Source organism: Loxodonta africana, chromosome 11, assembly GCF_030014295.1.
Source record: "Loxodonta africana isolate mLoxAfr1 chromosome 11, mLoxAfr1.hap2, whole genome shotgun sequence".
Lineage (NCBI taxonomy): Eukaryota > Metazoa > Chordata > Mammalia > Proboscidea > Elephantidae > Loxodonta > Loxodonta africana.
Genome location: NC_087352.1, coordinates 88,594,758 through 88,618,791, shown reverse-complemented (window position 1 = coordinate 88,618,791; position 24,034 = coordinate 88,594,758). Strand labels below are relative to the sequence as shown.

At 39.4% G+C, this 24,034-nt stretch overlaps 2 protein-coding genes across 8 annotated transcripts in view; one reads left to right on the top strand and one right to left on the bottom strand.

The window, feature by feature from the left end:
• The window catches only part of GREB1L (GREB1 like retinoic acid receptor coactivator), a 161,275-nt gene extending 152,430 nt beyond the window's left edge, over window positions 1–8,845 (top strand). The window contains exons 27-32 of the mRNA XM_064294664.1: window positions 2,031–2,196; window positions 3,198–3,425; window positions 4,564–4,705; window positions 5,484–5,684; window positions 7,433–7,571; window positions 8,682–8,845. Coding sequence (XP_064150734.1) covers window positions 2,031–2,196; window positions 3,198–3,425; window positions 4,564–4,705; window positions 5,484–5,684; window positions 7,433–7,571; window positions 8,682–8,845 — 1,040 coding nt within the window. The remainder of the gene's footprint in view (window positions 1–2,030; window positions 2,197–3,197; window positions 3,426–4,563; window positions 4,706–5,483; window positions 5,685–7,432; window positions 7,572–8,681) is intronic.
• Window positions 192–24,034, bottom strand: part of ESCO1 (establishment of sister chromatid cohesion N-acetyltransferase 1) — a 133,906-nt gene continuing 110,063 nt past the window's right edge. For all 7 annotated transcript variants that reach the window (XM_064294656.1, XM_064294657.1, XM_064294660.1 and 4 more), the window contains one exon: window positions 192–15,364. In XM_064294656.1, coding sequence (XP_064150726.1) covers window positions 15,217–15,364 — 148 coding nt within the window. In that variant the 3' untranslated portion in view covers window positions 192–15,216. The remainder of the gene's footprint in view (window positions 15,365–24,034) is intronic.

Genomic DNA, 24,034 nt, shown 5'->3' with positions numbered 1-24,034 from the left:
GTCTATTCATCTGACGGCTCTTATTTCTCTAGGATATATTCCTAGGAGTGGGATTACTGGATCATATGGTATTTCTATTTCTAGCTTTCAAAGGAAGTGCCATATCATTTTTCCAAAATGGTTGTATCACTTTGCATTCCCACCAGTGGTGCTTAAGAGTTCCAGTCTCCCTCAAGCCTCTCCAACATGTGTTATTTTCTGTTTTTTTTTTTTTTTTATTTGTGCCAGTAATGCCGGGGTGAGATGGTATCTCATTGCAGTTTTAATTTGCATTTCCCTAATGGCTAGTAATCACGAGCATTTCCTCATGTGTCTGTTGGCCTCTTGAATGTCTTCTTTGGTGAAGGGTCTGTTCATTTCCTTTGCCCATTTTTTAACTGGATTATTTTTTGTTGTAGACGTGTTGGATTTTCTTGTAAATTTTAGAGATCAGACCTTTGTCTGATTTGTAATAGCCAAAAGTTTTTCCCAGTCTGTAAGTTCTCTTTCTACTCTTTTGGTGAAGTCTTCTGATGAACTTCAGTGTTTAATTTTTAGAAGATCGCAGTTATCTAGCTTATCTTCTGGAGCTTGTGTGTTGTTGGTTATGGTTTGTATCCTGTTAATGCCATGTATTAGGGCCTCTAGCTTTGTGTTTTTTCTTCTATAAACTTTATAGTTTTTGGCTTTATATTTAGGTCTTTGATCCATTTTGAGTTAGTTTTTGTGTATGGTGTGAGATATGGGTCCCGTTTCATTTTTTTGCAGACGGACATTCAGTCTTGCAAGCACTGTGTGTTAAAAAAAGACTGTCTTTTCCTCATTTGATGGACTTTGGGCCCTCTTTATGACCAATAAGAGGAAGTTTCTTCATCCTAGATTTGACCAAATTTGTCTAGTGCTAGTTTTGTCATTGTTGCAATAATTTAGGGAGAGTAAAGCCAACATATATGCAGCCAATGAGATAAATGCAAACTATAACACATGTACTCTTGGGTTTTCCTAAGTCTAAATATTACCCTTGATTTATTGAGACTGTTTTCCTGGCTCCTGCATAGACTCAATAGCTCTTTTTAGCCTCTTCATTATCATCTCCATTTTGTTTCATTTTAGGGTGGCCCATTCCTAAAATTTGGCTAATATGTGGTCGTCTTAAAGATTGCTAACACTTATTGAGTGCTTACTGTGTGCTAGTCACTGTTCTGAGCACTTTAAGCAACAGCCCTATAAGACAGATGATTGTTATCAACTCCTGCCAGATGGGGAAGCCAAGGCACAGGGACATTACTTGCTTAGGCAGCCTGGATCCAGTCTGTGCTCTTATACCATACTGGACCTTGCAAAAAGCAGATCTAGGTAAAGGGAGCCAGTTTCTAGAATCTTTTCCAGAGAAGACACTACTGCCAATTTCCTAAAGTCTAAAGCAAAGGAGGAAACCCTGGTGGCATAGTGGTTAAATGCTACAGCTGCTAACCAAGAGGTCAGCAGTTCGAATCCACTAGGCACTCCTTGGAAACTCAATCGGGCAGGTCTACTCTGTCCTATAGGGTTGCTATGAGTCAGAATCAACTCAATGGCAGTGGGTTTGGTTTTTGGTAAAGCAGAGGAAGGATCAGTGGAGATGGCATACCCACTTAGCCCCATCCACTCCCAAATGCAGGACATGTGAGTGACTGCCTCCAGGACTGAGAGAGCCTCTTGTCACAGCTTTAAGCAACAAAGCAGTAATATGCTTTTCCTGTGTGTGGTATCCTTTGTTGTATCAGGGAAACTGGATTCTTGCAGTACTCCCTGCATCATCAAAGACATCTCTGGTTTCTGGCCCCTCACCAGACTTTCTCAGTTGAATCTCTGGTGATTGGCTCCAGAAATTCACATTTAAACACATGTCCCCAGTGATCCTTATCTGCACTGAGGTTTGAGAGCCACAGCTCTAAGCCTTCAGTTGACTCCTGCAGTGTGATCTCCACGACTCACTTGCCTCTGGAGAGAATGTGGGCTGTTGGTGGAGCCTGGGCCAAACCTGGGGCCATGGTCCTGTTGCCTTCCAGGTGCCGCCAGGTTCCTCATCAAGGAGCTGTCCTATCACAACCTGGAACTGGAGCGGAACCGCCTCGAAGAGCTGGGAGTTAAACGCCAGTGTGTCTGGCCTTTCATCGTTGTGATGGATGATTCCTGTGTCCTATGGAATATTCATAGTGTTCAAGAGCAGACAAGGTAGTGGTACTTCCAGAGCAGTTCTGGGGGAGATATGACTCAATGCTGTAGAGAAAAAGATACTTCTCTTAGCTCCAGCTAAGTATAGCTTTCCAGAGGGTACCAGTCTTCCATGGGACCACCCTTACTAGTACATTTTCTGGTGCCTTAGGAATTGTTCAGACATTCAGTATAACTTCAGATCCCCTGGACCATTTCTGCATCATGGTTTTGGTTAGCTATAGAAACGTTTACCTAAAGACACTGGCTTATTTGGAAAAAGCACTGACATCTCAATCAGGAGACCTGTTCTAGCCTCCTGCCCTGCGTCTTAACTGTCTGAGTGAAAAGGGAAAGTCAGTTCATGTCTGTCTCAGTTCCATCACCTGTAAAATTATGGTTGGGCCAGAATCAGAGGCTCTCATCCTGGGACAGCGCTGCCCTCCTAGGAGGCATTTGGGGATGTCACAATGCTAGGGGCTGGGGGGAGAGCCCCTGGGAACCAGGGAATGCTAAACATGGTAAATTCCTACACAATGAAGAATGGCCCTCAAAATGTCAGCGGCACCCCCAATTGGAATGCTGTGCCAGATGATATCCAGGCCCCTAGTGTGATTTTGTGTCCTCGTTTCTACTGTGGATTTGAAGCTGGTGAAGTTTCAAATATTCTTTATTATACCATAATTCCCAGAACCAGGGCATATACTTCTGTACTTCTGTCCTCTCTTCGGTAACTCCAAGTTCATTATTCACTTTGAAACATGGGCTGGATTTCTTGTTCTGCCTTAAGTTGATAAGCCCCAGCCCTAAAAGGTACCTTCCTTAAGTTTGCAGTGACAGGCAGCAGTGAAAACTGGACTTGACATACATGTCCATTTCAGGCCGGTACAGAGAAATCAGCTTATGTCTTTTACAGATATTAGTACTGTACACTGAAAGTAGCAGTGTTGGCCCTTCCTAAACACTTCTCTCTTCAGTAATATTTATTGACATCTTACATAACCTAACTTTCTCTTTCACAGCCCGTCCATGGAAACAGGAGTTTCCAGTAAGAATGTGTCCTTGAAGAGTGTTTTGCAGCATATTGAAGCCACACCAAAAATCTCCCACTACGCAATACTGGGCATACAGAAGTGGAGCAGCAAGCTGAATTCTCAGAGCCTAAAGGCTCCCTTCTCTAGGTGCCATGTGCATGACTTCATTCTCCTCAACATAGACTTGACCCAGAATGTGCAGTATGACTTCAACAGGTAAGTCCTACCTAATGGACACAAGTAATTCTGGTATCCACTGATTTTATTCAGTCACATCTTAGCCTTTGACTGTACTAAGTATCAAAACGAAAAAGGTATGGGTCCCATTTGTTCATACTGTCAAATTGACAGACTTTCTTTTCAAGAGAGTTAAAGCCTGTGCGGGAGGTACACTTTGTCTCTTCTAATGTGAAACAACCTTGGCATTGTTTCTCATTATTTCTGTTCATCTCTAGCGTGTGCAGTGTTACTTCTATGTGTCTTTAATTGAAAAGCTAAGAAATTCTTTATATGGACAAGGAAAAAGGGGGGAATCACAAGCGCGAAAGCATCCCTTCATCACCCTTCAAACTGACCTAGACCTTTAAGAATAGGGGGTCACAAAGTAACATGCTTAGAAAACGTATTTAACCATCTCATTATTCAACAAGAACTAAAACAGGCACAAAAACTGTTGAATCAACACAAATCAATGTGTAGACACATAAACATGCAAGACTAAACCCACGTCCCACCCTCAGAAGTCCATTTCCCCAAGTGTAAGTAGACCCAGAGATCTGGATCCTACAGGGAAAAGCCAGCAGGTGGGATAAGCAAGCTGTCCTGGCCTTGTCTCGAGGATAAATTACATCCAAGTTCCTGGAAAATCTGAGAGGGCCAAGGAAGGTACCAGGGATGGTCAAGCCCCTAAGTCAGCTCCCAACCATAGCTATTAGTATAGCAGCTGCTTTCACTTCCTTTTAAATCTGGCAGGTGCTTTATCCTGTTGGAAGCCTGGATTTTAAAACTGGGAGCACCTCCCTACCCCTTTCCTGCAAGAGTATTTAGGATGTGCAGTCCTATTTCAGTTCTAGAATGCCTAAAACCCTGTGGAATTAAGAATATCTGGGACAAAAATCACCTAACTTCCTCCTTTCCTTAATGGATGTAACGCCCAACTTGGGGGTTTTCCCGGGTCTGTGTTAAGTGGCCCAGCTCAAAGAAGGCAAGGTTGAAGACATGCTAGTGGTATGTTTAATTGGACTAGAGAAAAATCACTTCCATCTCGTAACATCTGCCACACCATTCTCTGTGTGTAATTATTACGGTTGAGATGTGACAGGCAGCCAAAGAAACCTATTGTTATATCATTTAGGTACTTCTGTGAAGATGTTGACTTTAACTTGAGAACAAACAGTAGTGGCCTGCTGATCTGCCGTTTTAATAACTTCAGTCTCATGAAGAAACACGTCCAAGTTGGAGGGCAAAGGGACTTTGTCATAAAACCAAAGATCATGGTAAGCTTTACAAGCTTGGTTCTACTGTTGAAAATGAGCACAATGATTTCTTATTAATATCTTTGTTTATTAGGTGTTTTAGTTCTTGTTGTATTACGTGCTTTCCACTTGACTGGAAAGTGAAGCAAGACAAAGGAGTTGTTTATTACTGGCAGATTTGCAAAGTCCCATTTCCTTCGCTAGTTGCTTTAGATTTAAGGCTTAACTCCATCAACGCTTTAGTTTCAAGATGGTAAACTTTACATTTTTACAATCTTTAAATGTAATACATGACAGAAAATGTAAATCAAGATGTTTGCTTGGGTCCTTTGCCAGATTTTTTTAGAGAATAATGCAGATCAAAATTTGTTAAGAATGAATTCCATCGGCCTACCCCTCTCTCTTTAAAGGCTATCTCATCATTTACAACTTGTGGACTAGCCAATGGAGTTTAGAAACTTCTTTCCCCCTTTTTTAGTTGTGATAGGATAGGATTTAACCCATACACTCATCAGCATGGTGAAAGGTTTCCTGTTGGACCTCACAATGTACTTGCTAAATGCAGTAACTTGCAAAGAAGCCTACTTTTCCATTTTCTCCTGCTCTTGCTGTGTATAACTTATATTAAATCCTATTTTACTATGCCCAAGAAAAAAAAGAAATTCTCAGGACCCAAAAATGGCAGACTTACATCTGAAGCCAGCATCTGACACTGTTTTGTTAGGATGAAGTGCGACGCTGCCTTGCCTGTTTCATCCAGTGACAGGTTTTCCAGTGATAATCTCGGCTCTGATTCCAGGTATCAGAGACCATAGCACCCATCTTGCCCCTTCAGTATGTCTGCGCTCCAGACAGCGAACACACTCTACTGGCAGCTCCTGCACAGTTTCTCCTGGAGAAGTTCCTTCAGCATGCCTCATACAAACTCTTCCCCAAAGCCATCCGTAACTTCAAGAGTCCTGTGTTGGCCATTGACTGCTACCTGAACATTGGACCCGAGGTAAGAGGGGAAGGACTGTACCAGCTTCCATCCATTTCTGTCCCATTTTAGCTCCTGTTGGAAAGCTTAACATGGTGACAAAAAGGAGCCTGTGACATACTCCCTATGCAAAGCCTCATGCAAAATTGATTTCAATTGTCCCTTTCAGACCTATTTCACTTCTAAAAAACCAGCCAGTGTACACTCATAGCTTAGCTCAGATGTCTGCTCCTCTGAGAAACCTACCTTAATGGCCTGTCGTAGCTCCTACCTCTCAGAACATTTATCAGACTGTAACTATGTGATGATGTTTCTCCACAAGACTGTGACTGCTTCAAGGGTACACAATGTCTTATGTTTCAGGCACATTAAGAGCTCAATGATGCTAAATGGTACAGAATTACATTTGAGACCTATAGCTGTCACTTTCCCCTCTTCTTTTCCACCATTTCCTTATTTCTCATTCTTTATCCCCTGCTTCTTTCTGTCCAGTTCTTCACCAGTTTAGGATTTTTTTTTTTTTTAAATTGCCAGTTGCTTTTGCCACTAAGCTTTCCGTTAGGATTATGAGTTTTGTCTTGTTTTTAATTCTATTTTATTTTATTCTATTCAGTGAAGTTATATATTTTCCTTGTAAAGGATTTTCAAAAATAAAGAAAAGGTATAAAAAAGAAAATCAGATCCTTTGTAACAGGAGGTGCTACACTGGTATACTACATTGCTTCCACCTTTTTCTTTACATGTATCAACACCCGCACACATACCTTTTTAACAACGAAATCCAACTATATTTAATTTTGGAACCTCATTTTTAAAATCCAACAGCATAAGCATTTTACATTCTCATTTTTATTTTCAATAGTCTACACTGTGGGCTGGACCATGAATTGTAGAATTTTAGAGGTAGAAGGAATTTTAAGAAACTATCAGATATAATAATACCATTTATGGTATATATGTAAGTTACATACGTGTCTAACCCAGGTTTCTCAACACCCCTAGCCGAGGCCAGGGCTCTTGATATTAAAAAAAAAAAAAAAAAATTTTTTTTTTTTTTTAGACCACACAATCTCAATACCAGTACTAACAGCAGCCAATACTTAGTGAATGCTTATAACTGCTTTACACTAAATTATTTAATTCACAAAACAGGCCCGTGAAACTGTGAATGTTGTCTCTACAGATGAGGAAACTGAGGTATAGTGAAATGAAGTACACTGCTCAGTGTCATACAGCCACTAAATGGAGGAACCAGTGTTTGCGCACAGGCAGTCTGGCCCATATTCTAACTCTCAAGGTCTCCCAACTATTTTGTTCACTTCCTTGTAATTTTCGTGAAGTTACCTTCTGTACACAGAAGCCATTTAGAGCTAAAAATTTAGTCATGCACTGTTTTGAGCTTCTATCCAGTTGAAAATTTTAAGTATATCTAAATGAAAAGGTGATTAAAAATGATGATCTAAGCATTTATCTTAAGTATGCCTTTTTGTGGAAGGCAGTTTTGTTTTTTGTTTTTTTTTAAAGACTCAGGTGAAGGGGCTTGTTTCTAATTTCTCTCATTAACAAATTATAAGTTGGCACACTAAATAAGAGGTACAATGCTTGAGTAAACAACCAGCCAATGTCATGTAACACTTAAGAAAATCATCTCCTTTACCTTACCCTGAAATAGATAAATTAAAAAGGAAGGTAACTGGCTCATTCAGCTGAAGTGCAGATGTTATGGTTGCTTGTGAAATGAAAATGCTATTTCTGCTTGCTGATTTCAGGTGGCCGTATGCTACGTTAGCTCCAGACCCCACTCCAGCAATGTCAGTTGTGAAGGGGTGTCTTTCAGTGGACTCCTCTTGTACCTCTGTGACTCTTTCGTAGGTGCTGATCTTCTTAAGAAATTTAAGTTTCTAAAAGGTAAATTAACTATAGAATCTAACTTGTGAATGCTCTTGGTTCCCACTGGACAAAATATGGAGATGAAAGATATAACAATTACTTTAACATTAATTTTTGCCAATAAATTCAATACCTTCTTTTAAGCCAGGGCCGCTGATTTTTTTAACTTAAAAAAAAAAAAGGATCAAGTCATTGTTATCCTAAGACTGCAAATGCAGATGAATAGCCAGATTTGTGACCATTTTAAATAGGCTTCTGCCACTATTAAGAAGAGAATCATGTAATGCTTCTCATATATTCTAGTTTGAATAAAAATCAAGTTAATAAGTCTACCTATACAACTATATATTCTATAACATATTGCCTCAGTCAGAAATCAACTACATCACATTTGTACAAGGGACATAAGCCTTTAGTTAAGATTATGGTGCAAATGATGAAGTTGCTTCAATAGGTATGCACAGTTAGATTTGCCTAAGAACAAACTGCAGATTAAGCATCACAAATAATCTTCACAAGATGACCTTCAATGTCAGTGGAAAAAAGGAAGTTCAGAATATTGTGTACAGCATGCTACCATTTTTATGAGAAGAGGGGAAATTGTATATTTACTTCTATGTGTATAAAGCACCTCTGGAGCAGTGGTTCTCAACCAGGGGCAGTTTTGCCCCCTGAGGACATTTTGCAATGTCTGGACACATTTTTGTTGACGAAACTGGGGGCTACTAGCACCCAGTGAGTAGAAGCCAGAGATGCTGCTAAACATCCTACGAGGCACAGGACAGAACCCCCCGCCAGCCCCGCCCCAGCGAAGAATGATCAGTCCAGTAGTGCCAAGGTTGAGAAACCCTGGCCAAGAGGGACATACACGAAACATAATGGTGGTGCCATGGGGGAGTGGCTGTGCGGCTGGGAGATTTTTCACTTTACACTTTTTTAAACTTTTAAATCTGTAATACTACTTACTCAAATAATAAAATTAACAATTTTGAAAGATTATTTACCTACATGTTGGTTCACATGTGTTAGCATAGGTGATATAATCAAAGAGTGGTGGTAAAGTTGTTTGATTTCATTCTCAATCTAATAATGTCAATAAAAGATATCTTTCTGACTTTTTTTCTGAAGGTGCTACCCTGTGTGTCATCTGCCAAGACAGAAGCTCCTTACGCCAAACAATTGTCCGCTTGGAGCTAGAAGACGAGTGGCAGTTCCGCCTCCGGGACGAGTTTCAGACTGCTAACAGCAGTGATGACAAGCCTCTCTACTTTCTTACTGGACGACATGTATGAGCTTTCTCGAGGAGAACAAAAGAGCAAAGGGATGCCTAGGTGGGGTGGGGCAGAAACAATTATTTGGGATTTTTTTTTCTTTAAAGTACAATCACTGTGGAGCAAAGTGCAACATATTTGTCTATTCTCCAAAGAACCCCCCAGTCTGACCCAGGTCTTTGGGGCATCACTCTCCTTCAGTTCCAATTACAGGACCTTGAATTCAGGCAAACTCCACCCAAGGCAGTTACGCAGTTACTTAGGACGTGGTCTGCCCACAGGATCCTGAAGAGGTAGACTTTGGAGAATTAAGATGGCATTTGCATTGTTTTTTCTACTACACTGTTGGGGGAAAACTGACTTTCAGAGTTAGCTAGCCTGAATGTGTTACAGGAGACTCACACCGCTGGTGTGGAATTAATCGAAGATTAACATTTGAGGTTTGAATCCTCAGTTACTCTTCAGATCTGTACCTTGGTACAGTATTACTCAGGGGTCTGAAATGATAGAATGTAGAAGATATTTGTATTTAAATGAAGTAGCTTTGTCTTTCTCTGTGCAGTGTTAGTTTAAGATTTATAATCTTATATGTATTGAAACTTTGGGCAAAATTTCCACAGGAGTTAAAAGTTTACTATTTAAACTGAACAAACATCAGTAAATGCAGAGCAGGCCTCATGTGCGTTTATGCAGCTTGCCCTAGTTTAATACCTTTGCTTTTCCTCGTCTTTTAAAATGTTTCCAATTTTGGCACACCATGTCTACTGGAATGTGGACTAGAACCTGATTACCAAGTAGCTGAGCCAACTGAGAAATGTCCGAAGTTACCTGCAGCAACTAACTAGCAAACAGGACTGTCAGGTTGGGGTTTTATGTGGAGTGGAACTACTTTGTTTCCTCTCAAGGACTCACGCAAAGCTTCCTTTAAAAGGTACACTGAGTATTAGCTGCCTTATACTAAAAGGAACACAGAAATTGCTGAAATGGGAACCAGGAAATAGGGCCATAAAAAGGAGAGAGCTGTTTTTACTTAATCCACTAGCCTTTTTAACTCATTAAAATTGTTCTCAGCTGCTGCTGAATCAGCCCCCGACTGAACGGCAACCCCGTGCACAATGGAACTAAACACTGCTCTATCCTTCGCAATCCCCATGATCGGTTGCAGACTGGACCACTGTGATCCGTAGGCTTTTCACTGGGTGATGTTCAGAAGTAGATCGCCAGGCCCTTCTTCCTCATCTGTCTTAGTCTGGAAGTTACACTGAAACCTTGTGAGCATCATAGCAACATGAAAGCCTCAACTGACAGACGGGCATGAGGTGCGCTGGCTGGGAACTGAACCTGGGTCTTCTGCATAGAAGGCAGGAATTCTACCACTGAACCGCCAATGTTAACAGAGGGGCTCTTTGTCCAGTGGACCCCTCGAGTGGTGCAGAGTTAACCTTTGGCTGCTAACTAAAACTCTGGCAGCCCAAGTCCACGCAGAGGCGCCTCAGAAGAAAGGTTTCTTGATCTGCTTCCCAAAAAGCTGCCGTTGAAAACTGTACGGAGCACAGTTCTACTCTGACACACCTGGGATAGCCATGAACTGGAACTGGCAGCTGGGTTTTATTTGCCCAGTGGATCCATGGGTGGTGCAAACAGTTGATGTGCATGGCTGCTAACTGAGGTTACAGGTTCGAGTCTACCTAGAGCAGCCTCAGAAGAAAAGGCCTGGCAATATACTTCCAAAAACTCAGCCACTGAAAACCCTATGAGGCACAGTTCTACTCTTGACACACATGGGGTTGATATGAGTCAGAATCAGCAACTGGTAATTTGTCCAGTGTCAACAGTGGAAAACATACATTCCTACAGCATTCTCACTGTATAGTTCAATCACAAACAGATTTAAAAAATATTCTAGAACAAACAGTCTACTGGATGTTTACTCTTAAATTTACTTCAGTTCTCGTTATAACAACCCTCTGGGATCTTTTTCATTAGCCCCACTTTATCCTTTCTTAAAATGGTTATTTTTACTTGAATCTGCGTCTTGTTCATGACCTGCAACTACTGAGAAGGCCCTACTAAGCCTGCATTTACTTAGAACAAATAGTGTTAATTAACCAGCTTTATTATCTTGTGGTAAGGAGTTTACAGCTAGTGAAAAGACTGAAAATGGCTTGCAGATCTCTTGGTTTTAGTATAGCCAATTATGATGCTTTAAATGTATTTTGAAATGAACAATTCCTTTCAACTCCATTTATGATTATCCTTCAAAGAAGACCTGCCTTATATATACGCTTTAAAAATACTCCTTAATTTTAGAACAGCAGAATTTTTGGCAAAGAGGTACGTTTTGAAGCAAGTTGGTTTAGATATGAATGCGTTTCAATTTCAATTGTTCCTGTTTTGTTGGAAGGGCCTATGCGGACCATATCAAGTAATCCATTATTCGTGCAATATTCCAATAACTTTTACTATATAGGGCAAATAAAATACTTGAAATAATTCTAAAACAGTTTTACCGGGGGCAGATGGCCTCTCAGGGTTTCTTCTGGCTTTATGACTTCATAGTCTAAAGAATATTTTCAAAGTAGTTATTTTACATGCAAGTACTCCACATTAGTTAGGGCTGCAGTCTGAAGAGATCATAATCATTTGGATTTTAAGTACTATTTAACTCTGTGGAAGAGAAATGCCAGAATAAAAGCCAAAATCAGACCATCAGCCCAAAGATGGAGAAAGTCAAAATGGCCTGCCTATTCTTCTCAAGTTCTATCTTACTAAGGCTTGGATCTTTTAAAATCACCTTATCAGTTTAATTCTTCAGAGAATGTTCGATCCTTTTCCCTTAAGGATAAAATTGCACAAGTACAGGACACCATGATTTGTTAATATACATCTTGGTGTGTTCAGCTTTAAGCCTTGCCATCCCTTAGAACATTGATGTGGTATGAATGTATTAAATAGGCCAGCATAATTTACCTACAGACCTGTTGAATCTTGGCATGTATGACAGTTCACACAGGTTAATACTGAATGTAAACTAAACATTAGAATGAGAACTACTGTATTGAAGTTTTTCTGGCTGTAATTTATGCAATTGCTTTTTGTGGTTTTTAGAAAATGGGGCACCTGTGTTACTTTATTACTGTAAAATTTTCTGAACCAAAATCTGGTGAATTTCACTAGTCAGTCTACCTCACATTTTGTTTATGATTTTAAATTGTCTTAAAAGTTGTGTCTACAGTATGTTATTGTCTTTTCATTTAATTTGGTGAATGTATTAAAATTCCCTCCCACACGCACACAAAAAAGTTCATTTTCTTTAACTTTCCAGTGTGGTAAAAAAAAATAGAACGAGCTCCCTGACTCTGGCCATGTGTCAAGGGTATATTATATCGAAGGGTATTATCAACTTGGTGTAACAGTCCAAGGAAGTGCTAAATACTTGTTGAATGCAAATCTGTAGCTTATACAAAGGAAATACACACAAAATATCTACAGAGCATGCCTATTTTCAGATTTCCACATAATTATGGATGACAGACCCAGAAATGATTAAAGAGATATGAACAATATTCATTAGTACATCCTCAATATTTTATAGATGGCAACTCACTCACTTTGGTGCCTTTGTCAAGACACAGAACTTTATGATACAAGGTGTTAATTTCTCATTTATTTCTGAACTCTACCAATTTTACCAACTTTTGTGTAGAAATAACTGTTATCTCAGAAAAATGCCTCTCAGTTCTATTATGTAGAGTGATAACAGAAATCGACATAGACCCCATGAAAACATGCTTCTAGGGCAGAGGTCGTGGCCTTTACCTCAGGAGGGATAATAAACAGTTGTATGTATGATGACCAATTCTGGGGAAAGAAGAGACTGCCAGTGTTCCTCTATATATTCCAAAGCAGCTGTCTTAGAAAGACTAGAGACTAGAAAAAAAAAAAAAAAATTTTTTTTTTTTTTTTTTTTTTTTTTTGACTAATAATAGCCGTGAAAATATGACTACTGTCCATTCCTAGACCTGAGCAACATCCAGGGAACCAACAATCCTCCACTCTCTCTTTAGTCATGGAAACCGGCCCTACAGCTTCCACTGGGTCCAGAAGAACACTGTGTAACACTGAAATCATGGCTTCACTAAGATACCCATCACTAAAGACAATTTCAGGAAAGGCCTCTGAGATAGACAAAACAGCCATTCACACAATAAATTCACTGTGCTCTTAACTGTCAAGTACTGACAATTTACTTCAGTGACCGACAACAGATGGAGAGAAAAACAACAGCAGTAAGTGGTTTTCTGACCACCTCTCCATTCTATAAAGAATACAATGTACTTTGTTTTTATTGGGGGTGGGATGGGTGGGAGGGTTAGGGGTTCTTATAAGACAGAACTTTCCTTTTTTCTGTCAGAAGGCCCAGGAGCCATGAGAATGAGTAGATGTGTGTGTAAGAATCACCTCAGCAATCTTAATCCTTGGTGGGATATGCTAGGCAAGAATATGGCTGTGTTCCTATCCAGAAGGTTGGCAATCATAGCGTGTAGGCAAAAACAAAATACCACAGCATGTCTGCTATAGTAACAGACTGTCCTTACAATAGTCATGCTTTTAGTAGATACACCAAGTTCACTCTTACATATTATGAACTTGCAAAATAAAATATTTTTAAAACTATTGCAAAATAAACTAAAACCACTATATGTCCATGCAGACAGGGCCATCTCTGTTTTAATCATCACTGAATTCATTGAATTCCCCATAAAATCTCATGGTTCCTGTCTACACCTGTGGTCCCTATAACATCTATATATACTAGACATTTTTTAAATAAACTAACAACTCTTTGAGGACAGCTGACAAAAAATGTATAGACACCTTTATATAATCAGCAATTATATAAGCAACCTCTTTTGAAGTTTGACTGTAGTCATTAGTGTATACTCACTGTGTCTGCTGCTGCCTCTACCACTCTGTAGAAACTGCTCTTTTTCTAACGTCACTTGGAATCTCTTTAGTCTTCAGTTGTGGTGTGACAGTGTTGAGCATTCTTTTGTTCTTAGAATTCTTCCTTTGGTTTCTAACCACTCTCTTCTGGTTCTCTTACTTTGCACCATGCCATCTCAGTTACTCTTTTTTGAGATTCTTAAATGATTGTGAGCTCATCCTTCCCCACCCAGCCCTTCCAACCTAATTCTCCTGTATTCACTTCTTAGTAAATTAATCTACTCAATTACCTAAAACAAAGCTGGTGAAAACTATCAAGAAACCAGTGCTATAATCATATTTCAAGGTGTCAAACCTAAGGAGCTCCCTAAAAAAGCACAAATGACAACACATACTTTCCACACCATTATCTTAGTACATGTATCACGTAGAAAAAGCTATCAAGTATTTTATTACTTTATTCTACATTATATACAGATCATAAAAGGCCACAGCAGTTTTTCAACATATAAACCCTTTAAAAGTAGAGGGCATTATGAAGGATAGACAAGTATCAAAATGAAGTCCAGTAATGAGGGCATATACTCAGTGCAGTATTTCTAAAGAATAACAAAGCAGATACCAAGTAATCCATGTTTACCTTGCAACTATTCCATAGGTTTTTATAAACCTCTCTGGGATTTGTTAACAGCCTAAGTGAACCCAGTTGCCATTTATTTAAAAAAAAGTGGAACCAGAATGAAAGAATAATGAACTTTAGGGGTGCCCTTACCACTTCTAGTCATTGCTAGCTCTCCAGGAAGGAAAGCCTCAAATCTTTACCACTTTCCGCTTCTACCTGTCATTAAGGACAGGAAAGAGCTAAATGGAGGGAAAAGCTCAATATTCTGAAGTCATCCTGTTTGGAGTGTCCGTTTTCTGTGGGGGTTCTGTCAAAGTATACCTCAGGTCTTTCACAAATTAATATTGCACCCTCCTTATGTAACAACCCAAAAACATTGGTTTCTGCTCTGTGAAAATACAATCTTGAAACCTATAACTGGTATCAGCAGATCAATATAAAAAATACAGTACCAAGCTACACTGGTATAGTTCCATCTTAAGAACTTCAAAATATACTTATCACTGAGACCATATAGTCCTTGCATTAGTTTTCAGTCCACTATGAACAGTTATCTGCTGCATGTAAACATGTCTAAATAACTATAGATAAAATACATCAATCATAAATTTCTGTAAAAGATAATAAAATATCTTCTTTAAAAAACAAAACAATAATAAGCTCTTACTGCATTGTTTCCAATTTTATGAAAATGGAACAACCTTATGGTTGTTGCCAGTCCTGAGTTCATTGTAATAAAAATGGCCCTTGATCCTGGTTAAAGTCAGCAACCAATCCATTCTCTTCAGTAGATGTCTTCTAACACTGTAGGCAAGAATTTGTTTTAGGTGCTTTTCTGTCCGTTAATAAAATTATATACCAGAAACTGACCAGTGCCACAGTACTGTGTTGCAAACAGTTTTCCATCAGGAGTAGGATCTGAGAAAGCAATTTCTTCTTTACTCAAATATGAGCCATATATAAAGTTACTCCTATTAAAAAAAGAGGGTGGGGAGGGGAAGGAAAATGTGGAAAAAGAAAGCAAATAAATATTATTTCTAATTATTAAAATCACAAAAATGTATCAAATACAATTTGACTAGAAGGACTTCTTAGGTAATGTATGTTCTACAAATATTGAAAATAATCTAAAATATTAATATTTTGAAATAAGATTTTTTTATAAAAACAAGCATTCACACATCTTTTCATGATGAAAATACTCAACGACTAGGAATAGAATTTTCTCTAGCTAATAGGATTTTCTCAACTAATCAGTGTTAATGGTGAAGGACTAAATATTTCCCCCTTACGATGAAGAACAAGACCAGGATGTCTGCTCTTGTCATGTCTATTCAACATTGTACTGAAGGTTCTAGCCAAGGCAATTAGACAAGGAAAAGAAGTAAAAAAACACCTAGCTTGGAAAGGAAGAAGTAAAACTATCTTTCTGCAAGTAACATGATCTTATGTATAGAAAATACTATGGAACTCCCCCTAAGAAACTATTAGAATAAACAAGTACAGCAAAGTTGCAGGACACAAGATCAATTATCTAAAAGCAATTGTATTTCTGTAACACAAGAAATAATTCAAAAATTAATTAAATTACAACTATAATAATTCCCTTTAAAATAGCATCAAAAAGAAAAAATACCAAGGAATATATTTAACAAAAGAAGTGTTAGACCTTCTACACTGAAGTTATAAAAGATGGTTGAAAGAAAAGAAGACCTAAATGAATGAAAAGACATCCCACATTTATGGATCAGAAGACTTAATATTGTTAAGTCGGCAATACTCTCTAAATTAATTTATAGCTGGCTTCTTTGTGGTAACTGAAAAGCTGATTCTAAAATTCATATCCAAACACAAGGAACAATACGGAACAGCCAAAAGAATCTTCAAAAACAAAAACTAAGTTATATAACTTGGAGGCGGGGCCAAGACGGCACAATAGCCAGATGCTTCCAGTGATCCTCTTACAACAAAGATGAGAAAAATCAAGTGAAATGATTTTATTTACGATAAGCTAGGAGCCCAGAACATCAAAGGCAAAGTCAGAAAACGGTCTAAGAGGCAAGGGGAGAAAGAGACGGTTCAGAAGCAGAGAGAACTGCCAGACCTTAATCACTGGTATCCCTCAGGCACCATTCCAGGCACAGCTGCAGTGGGCTGGTAGTAGTGTTCGGCCACAGTTTCCTCAGGGAGAAGCAGCCAGCTGCACAGCCTACTCACACCTCCAGAACCAGAGGAGACCGGCGCTCTTGGCAAAAGCTAAGTACTTGCATATATTTTACCATGCCCCCCAACCCCCAAGCCGGCTTCACTGGCTGTTCATTTCCTTGGACCTGAGATTGGCCCATTTGAGTGCCCCGAGCCATGCTCCCAAACTTGGAGAAGGAATAAATTCACAATAGGGGGAAAAGATAATTTGCCATCTCCATTGACCTGGGGAGCTCAGGACAGAAGCGGCTCCTGTCCAGGCATAAATGGTTCGTGGACTTTAAATACCTTTCACCCCAGCATGGACCTGTGTGGGCCTCTTTCAGGAGAATATGCCCTTGCTGGCAGACTGCAACTGTTTAAGCTGTGTGGTGTAGAGGTGGGTGTTTGATATTTGACACCGCTTTGCCTATTATACAGGGTCCTCACCTACCAACATCAGGGGTCTAAGGACTGGTGGCTCCACTTAGGTCACCCAGCCACCCGTGACAGGGGTCCAAGGATAACTGGTACCTCCCAGTCCTTAAAACTGAAAGCACTGGGTGCCCACGGTCCATCTACAGAGCCCACCCATCCGTACGCTCTAGGTAACAGGGACATGCTTTCCTCAGAGACACTCAGGGGATGATTCTCAGCCCCTTGCCCTGTTCAGAGTGTGACACCCTGATGCAACCAGACACCGGTACCAACACAAAATATCCCTGCCCCTCTAAAACTGTAGGACAGAACCTGTACCACACACTTGATGACCAGTACCTGGACACCTGAAATGAATCCATACAAGAAAAGTGAATGGACTCCTAGACTGATATACCTGATAACAGCTCTAGCCACCTGGTGATAGGACGTCAGAGCTCCAAAGGCGAAAATAATCAAGCTAGCTCCCTCAAGCAACCTATCTGGGCATATCAAAACAAAACAAAGCAAGGAACTAGGATACAGTAAGCATACATAAACTAATACAATAACTTATAGATGGCTTGGAGACAACAGTCAATATCAAGCCACATAAAGAAACAGACCATGATCGCTTCAACAACCTCTCAAAACAGAGAATCAAAGGATCTTCTGGATGAAGGTGCCTTCCTGGAATTACAAGAAGCAGAATTCAAAACATTAATATACAGAAAGGAGATCCGGCAATATGCAGAACAAGCGAAGGAACATACAGATAAAACAGTTGAAGAAATTGAAAAGGTTATTCAAAAACATAATGAACAATTCAATAAGCTGCAAGAATCCATACAGAGATGGCAATCAGAAATTCAGAAGATTAACAATAAAATTACGGAATTAGACAACTCAACAGAAAGTCAGAGGAGCAGAGTCAAGCAAGTGGAAGGCAGAATTGGTGACCTTGAAGATAAAGCACTTGGCACCAATATACTTGAAAAATCACATAAAAGAATTTTAAAAAATGAAGACACCTCAAGAATCCCGTGGGACTCTATCAAGAGAAGTACCTACAAGTGACTGAAGTACCAGAACAGGGAGGGATAACAAAAAATAACAGAGAAAATTGTTGAAGATTTCTTATCAGAAAACTTCCCTGATATCATGAAAGATGAGAAGATATCAATCCAAGATGCTCATCAAACACCACATAAGATAGATTTTAAAGTCACCAAGACATATTATAATCAAACTTGCCAAAACCAAAGATAATGAGAGAATTTTAAGAGCGGCTATGGATACATGAAAAGTCACCCACAAAGGACAGTCAATAAGAACAAGTTCGGACTACTCGGAAGAAACCATGCAGGTAAGAAGGCAATGAATGGGATGACTTATATAAAGCGTTGAAGGAAAAATATGGCCAACCAAGAATCATATGCCCAGCAAAACTGTCTCTCAAATATGAAGGTGAAATTAGGACATTTCCAGATAAAAAGAAGTTTAGGGAATTTGTAAAAAACCAAAACTACAAGAAAATAGGGAGTTCTTTGCTTAGAAAATCAATAATATCAGGTATCAGTCCAAGACTAGAACACTGGACAGAGCAATGAGATGTCAACCCAGATAGAGAAATCACAAAAATGAATCAAGATTAAAAAAACGCTCAAAATAGGGAAACAGCGATGTCATTATGTAAAAGAAGACAACATTAAAACAATAAAAAGCACTAAGAAATGTAATAATAGATCTTTCATACAGAGAGGAAGACAAGGCGATATAGAGAAATAAAGTTAGGTTTAAACTTAGAAAAAACAAGGGTAAATATTAAGGTAGCCACAAAGGAGACTAACTATCCTACACATCAAAATAAAATACAAGAAAGAAATAGGGACTCAGCAGAAACAAAATCAACAACAATGAAGAAGAGAAAGACAGTTTGTAAAGATAAACTGCTCACCACACAAAATTAAGTGGGAAATAACAATCTGTCAACAACACACAAAAAAAGACATCAAAATAACAGCACTAAACTCACACCTATCCATCATTACACTAAATGTAAATGGACTAAATACACCAATAAAGCAACAGAGACTGGCAGAATGGATGAAAAACAAGATCCGTCTATATGCTGCCTACAAGAGACACACCTTAGACTTAGAGACACACAAACTAAAACTCAAAGGATAGAAAAAAATATAACAAGCAAACAACAATGCAATATGACCGTGAGTGGCAATATTAATTTTGGTCAAAACAGATGTTAAAAGTTAAATCTACCAAAAGGATAAGGAAGGACACTATATAATGATTAAAGGGACAATATACCAGGAGGATATAACCATATTAAATATTAATGCACCCAATGACAGGGCTGGAAGATGTACAAAAAAAAACTCAAACAGCATTGATAAGTGAGATAGACAGCTCCACAATTGTACTAGGAGACTTCAACACACCTCTTTTGGTGAAGGACAGGACATCCAGAAAGAAGCTCAATAAAGACACACAAGATCTAAATGCCACAATCAACCAACTTGACCTTATAGACATATACAGAACATTCCACCCAACAGCAGCCAAGTATACTTTCTTTTCTAGCACACATGGAACATTCTCTAGAATAGACCACATATTAGGTCATAAAGCAAGCCTTAGCAGAATCCAAAACATCAAAATATTACAAAGCATCTTCTCTGACCACATGGCCATAAAAGTAGAAATTGATAACAGAAATAGAGGGAAAAGAAATACTTGGAAACTGAACAATACCCTGCTCAAAAAACACTGAGTTATAGAAGACACTAAGGATGGAATAAAGAAATACATAGACTCCAATGAGAATGAAAACACTTCCTATCAGAAATTTGGGACACAGCAAAAACAGTGCTCAGAAGTCAATTTATATCAATAAATGCACACATACAAAAAGAAGAAAGGGTCAAAATCAAAGAATTATCCCTACAATGTGAACAAACAGAAAGACAGCAACAAAAGAAACCTTTAGGCACTAGAAGAAAGGAAATAATAAAAATGAGTGCAGAACTAAATGAAATAGAAAACAGAAAAACAATTGAAAGAATTAACAAGACCAAAAGCTGGTTCTTTGAAAAAATTAACAAAATTGAAAACCATTGGCCAAAATGACAAAAGAAAAACCGAAGAAGCAAATAACCCAAATAAGAAATGAGATGGGCGATATAACAACAGACCCAACTGAAATTAAAAGAATCATATCAGATTACTATGAAAAACTATACACAAATTTGAAAACCTAGAAGAAATGGATGAACTCCTAGAAACACACTGCCTGCCTAAACTAACACAGAGGTACATCAACTAAACACACCCATAACAAAAGAAGAGATTGAAAAGGTAATCAAAAAACTCCCAACAAACAAAAGCCCAGGCCCAGAAGTCTTCACTGCAGAGTTCTACCAAACTTTCAGAAAAGAATTAACACCCCTACTACTAAAGGTATTTCAGAACATAGAAAAGGACAGAATACTCCCAAGCTCATTCTATAAATCAGCATACCCCTGATACCAAAACCAGGTAAAAAGAAAGTTACAGACCTATATCCCTCGTGACCCCCACGTGTCTATCACTTTGTCATTCTGTGGGGGCTCATGTGTTGCTGTGATACTGGAAGCTATGCGACTGGTATTCAGATACCAGCAGGGGGTCACCCATGGAGGACAGGTTTCAGCTGAGCTGCCACACTAAGACAGACTAGGAAGACGGATCCGGCAATCTACTTCTGAAAAGCATTAGCCAATGCAAACCTTATGAATAGCAGCGGAACACTGTCTGATATAGGGCTGCAAGATGAGCCTCCCACATTGCAAGGCACTCAAAAGATGACTAGGGAAGAGCTGCCTTCTCAAAGTAAAGTCAGCCTTAATGACGTGGATGGAGTAAAGCTTTCAGGGCCTTCATCCGCTGATGTGGCATGACTCAAAATGAGAAGAAACAGCTGCAAACATACATTAATAATCGGAACTTGGAATGTATGAACTATAAATCTAGGGAAATCAGAAATCGTCAAAAATGAAATGGAAAGCATAAATATCGATATGCTAGGGATTAGTGAGCTGAAATGGACTGGTACTTGCCATTTTAAATCAGACAATCATATAGTCTACTATGCTGGGAATGATAAGTTGAAGAGGAATGGTGTTGCATTCATCGCCAAAAAGTACATTCCAAGATCTATCCTGAAGTACAACACTGTCAGTGACAGGATAATAACCAAACACCTACAAGGAAGATCAGTTAATATGACTGCTATTCAAATTTACGCACTAACCACTAGGGCCAAAGATGAAGAAATAGAAGATTTTATCACCTGCTACACTCTGAAATTGGTCAAACCTGCAGTCAAGATGCATTGATAATGACTGGTGACTGGAATGCGAAAGTTGGAAACAAAGAAGAAGGATAGGTAGCTGGAAAATATGGCCTTGGTGACAGAAACAGTGCCAGAGATCGAATGATAGAATTTTGCAAGACCAATGACTTCTTCATTGCAAATACCTTTTTTAATCAACATAAATAGCGACTACACACATGGACCTCGCCAGATGGAACACACAGAAATCAAATTGACTACATCTGTGGAAAGAGAGGATGGAAAAGCTCAGTATCATCAGAAAGAACAAGGCCAGGGGCCTTGGAACAGACCATCAATTGCTCATATGCAAGTTCAAGATGAAACTGAAGAAAATCAGAGCAAGTCCACGGGAGCCAAAATATGACCTTCAGTATATCTCACCTGAATTCAGAGACCACCTCAAGAATAGATCTGATGCATTGAACACTAGTGACCGAAGACCAGACGAGTTGTGGAATGACATCAAGGACATCATCCATGAAGAAAGCAAGAGGTCACTGAAAAGACAGGAAAGAAAGAAAAGACCAAGATGGATGTCAAAGGAGACTCTGAAACTTGCTCTTGAGCATCGAGCAGCTAAAGCAAAAGGAAGAAATGATGAAGTAAAAGAACTGAACAGAAGATTTCAAAGGGCCTCCTGAGAAGACAAAGTAAAGTATTATAATGACATGTGCAAAGAGCTGGAGATGGAAAACCAAAAGGAAAGAACACGCTTGGTGCTTCTCAAGCTGAAGGAACTGAAGAAAAAATTCAAGCCTCGAGTTCCAATACTGAAGAATTCCATGGGGAAAATATTAAACAATGCAGGAAGCATCAAAAGAAGATGGGAGGAATACACAGAGTCATTACACCAAAAAGAATTAGTCAATATTCAACCATTTCAAGAGGTGGCATATGATCAGGAACCGATGGTATCGAAGGAAGAAGTCCAAGCTGCTCTGAAGGCACTGGCAAAAAACAAGGCTCCAGGAATCGATGGAATATCAATTGAGATGTTTCAACAAACAGATGCAGCACTGGAGGTACTCACTCATCTATGCCAAGAAATATGGAAGACAGCTTCCTGGCCAACTGACTGGAAGAGATCTATATGTGTGCCTATTCCCAAATTATAGAACAATATCATTAATATCACACGCAAGCAAAATTCTGCTGAAGATCATTCAAAAACGGCTGCAGCAGTATATCAACAGGGAACTGACAGAAATTCAGGCCGGTTTCAGGAGAGGACGTGGAACCAGGGATATCACTGCTGATGTCAGATGGATCCTGGCTGAAAGAAGAGAATACCAGAAGGATGTTTACCTGTGTTTTATTGACTATGCAAAGGCATTCGACTGTGTAGATCATAACAAATTATGGATAACATTGTGAAGAATGGGAATTGCAGAACACTTGTGCTCATGAGGAACCTTTACATAGATCAAGAGGCAGCTGTTTGGACAGAACAAGGGGATACTGATCAGTTTAAAGTAAGGAAAGGTGTGTGTCAGGGTTGTATCCTTTTCACCATACCTACTCAATCTGTATGCTGAGCAAATAATCCGAGAAGCTGGACTGTATGAAGAAGAACAGGGCATCAGGATTGGAGGAAGACTCATTAACAACCTGCGTTATGCAGATGACACAACCTTGCTTACTGAAAGTGAAAAGGACTTGAAGCACTTACTAATGAAGGTCAAAGACCACAGCCTTCAGTATGGATTGCACCTCAACATGAAGAAAACAAAAATCCTCACAACTGGACCAATGAGCAACATCATGGTAAACAGAGAAAAGACAGAAGTTTCAAGGATTTCATTTTACTTGGATCCACAATCAGTAGCCATGGGAGCAGCAGTCAACAAATCAAAAGATGCATTGCATTGGGTAAATCTGCACCAAAGGACCCCTTTAAAGTGTTGAAGAGCAAAGACATCACCTTGAAGACTAAGGCTCGCATGACCCAAGCCATGGTATTTTCAATCGTATCATATGCATGTGAAAGCCAAACCCATAAAACCTGTTGCCGTCGAGTCGATTCCGACTCATAACAACACTACAGGACAGAGTAGAACTGCCCCATACGGGTTTCCAAGGAGCGCCTGGTAGATTTGAACCACTGACCTTTTGGTTAGCAGAAAGCCAGACAATGAATAAAGAAGACCGAAGAAGAATTGATGCCTTTGAATTGTGTTGGCGAGGAATATTGAATATACCATGGACTACCAAAAGAACGAACAAGTCTGTCTTAGAAGATGTACAACCAGAACGCTCCTTAGAAGCAAGGATGGCGAGACCGGGTCTTACATACTTTGGACACATTGTCAGGAGGGATCAGTCCCTGGAGAAGGACATCATGCTTGGCAAAGTACAGGGTCAGCAGAAAAGAGGAAGACCCTCAACAAGATGGATTGACACAGTGGCTGCAACAATAAGCTCAAGCATAACAAGGACTGTAAAGGATAGAACAGGACCGGGCAGTGTTTTGTTCTGTTCTGCACAGGGTCGCTATGAGTTGGAACTGACTCAACGGCACCTAACAACAACAACAAACCCTTGTGGACCTAGATGCAAAAATCCTCAACAAAATTCTAGCCAAAAGAACTCGACACCATATCAAAAAAATCATTCACCATGACCAAGTGGGATTCATACCAGGTATGCA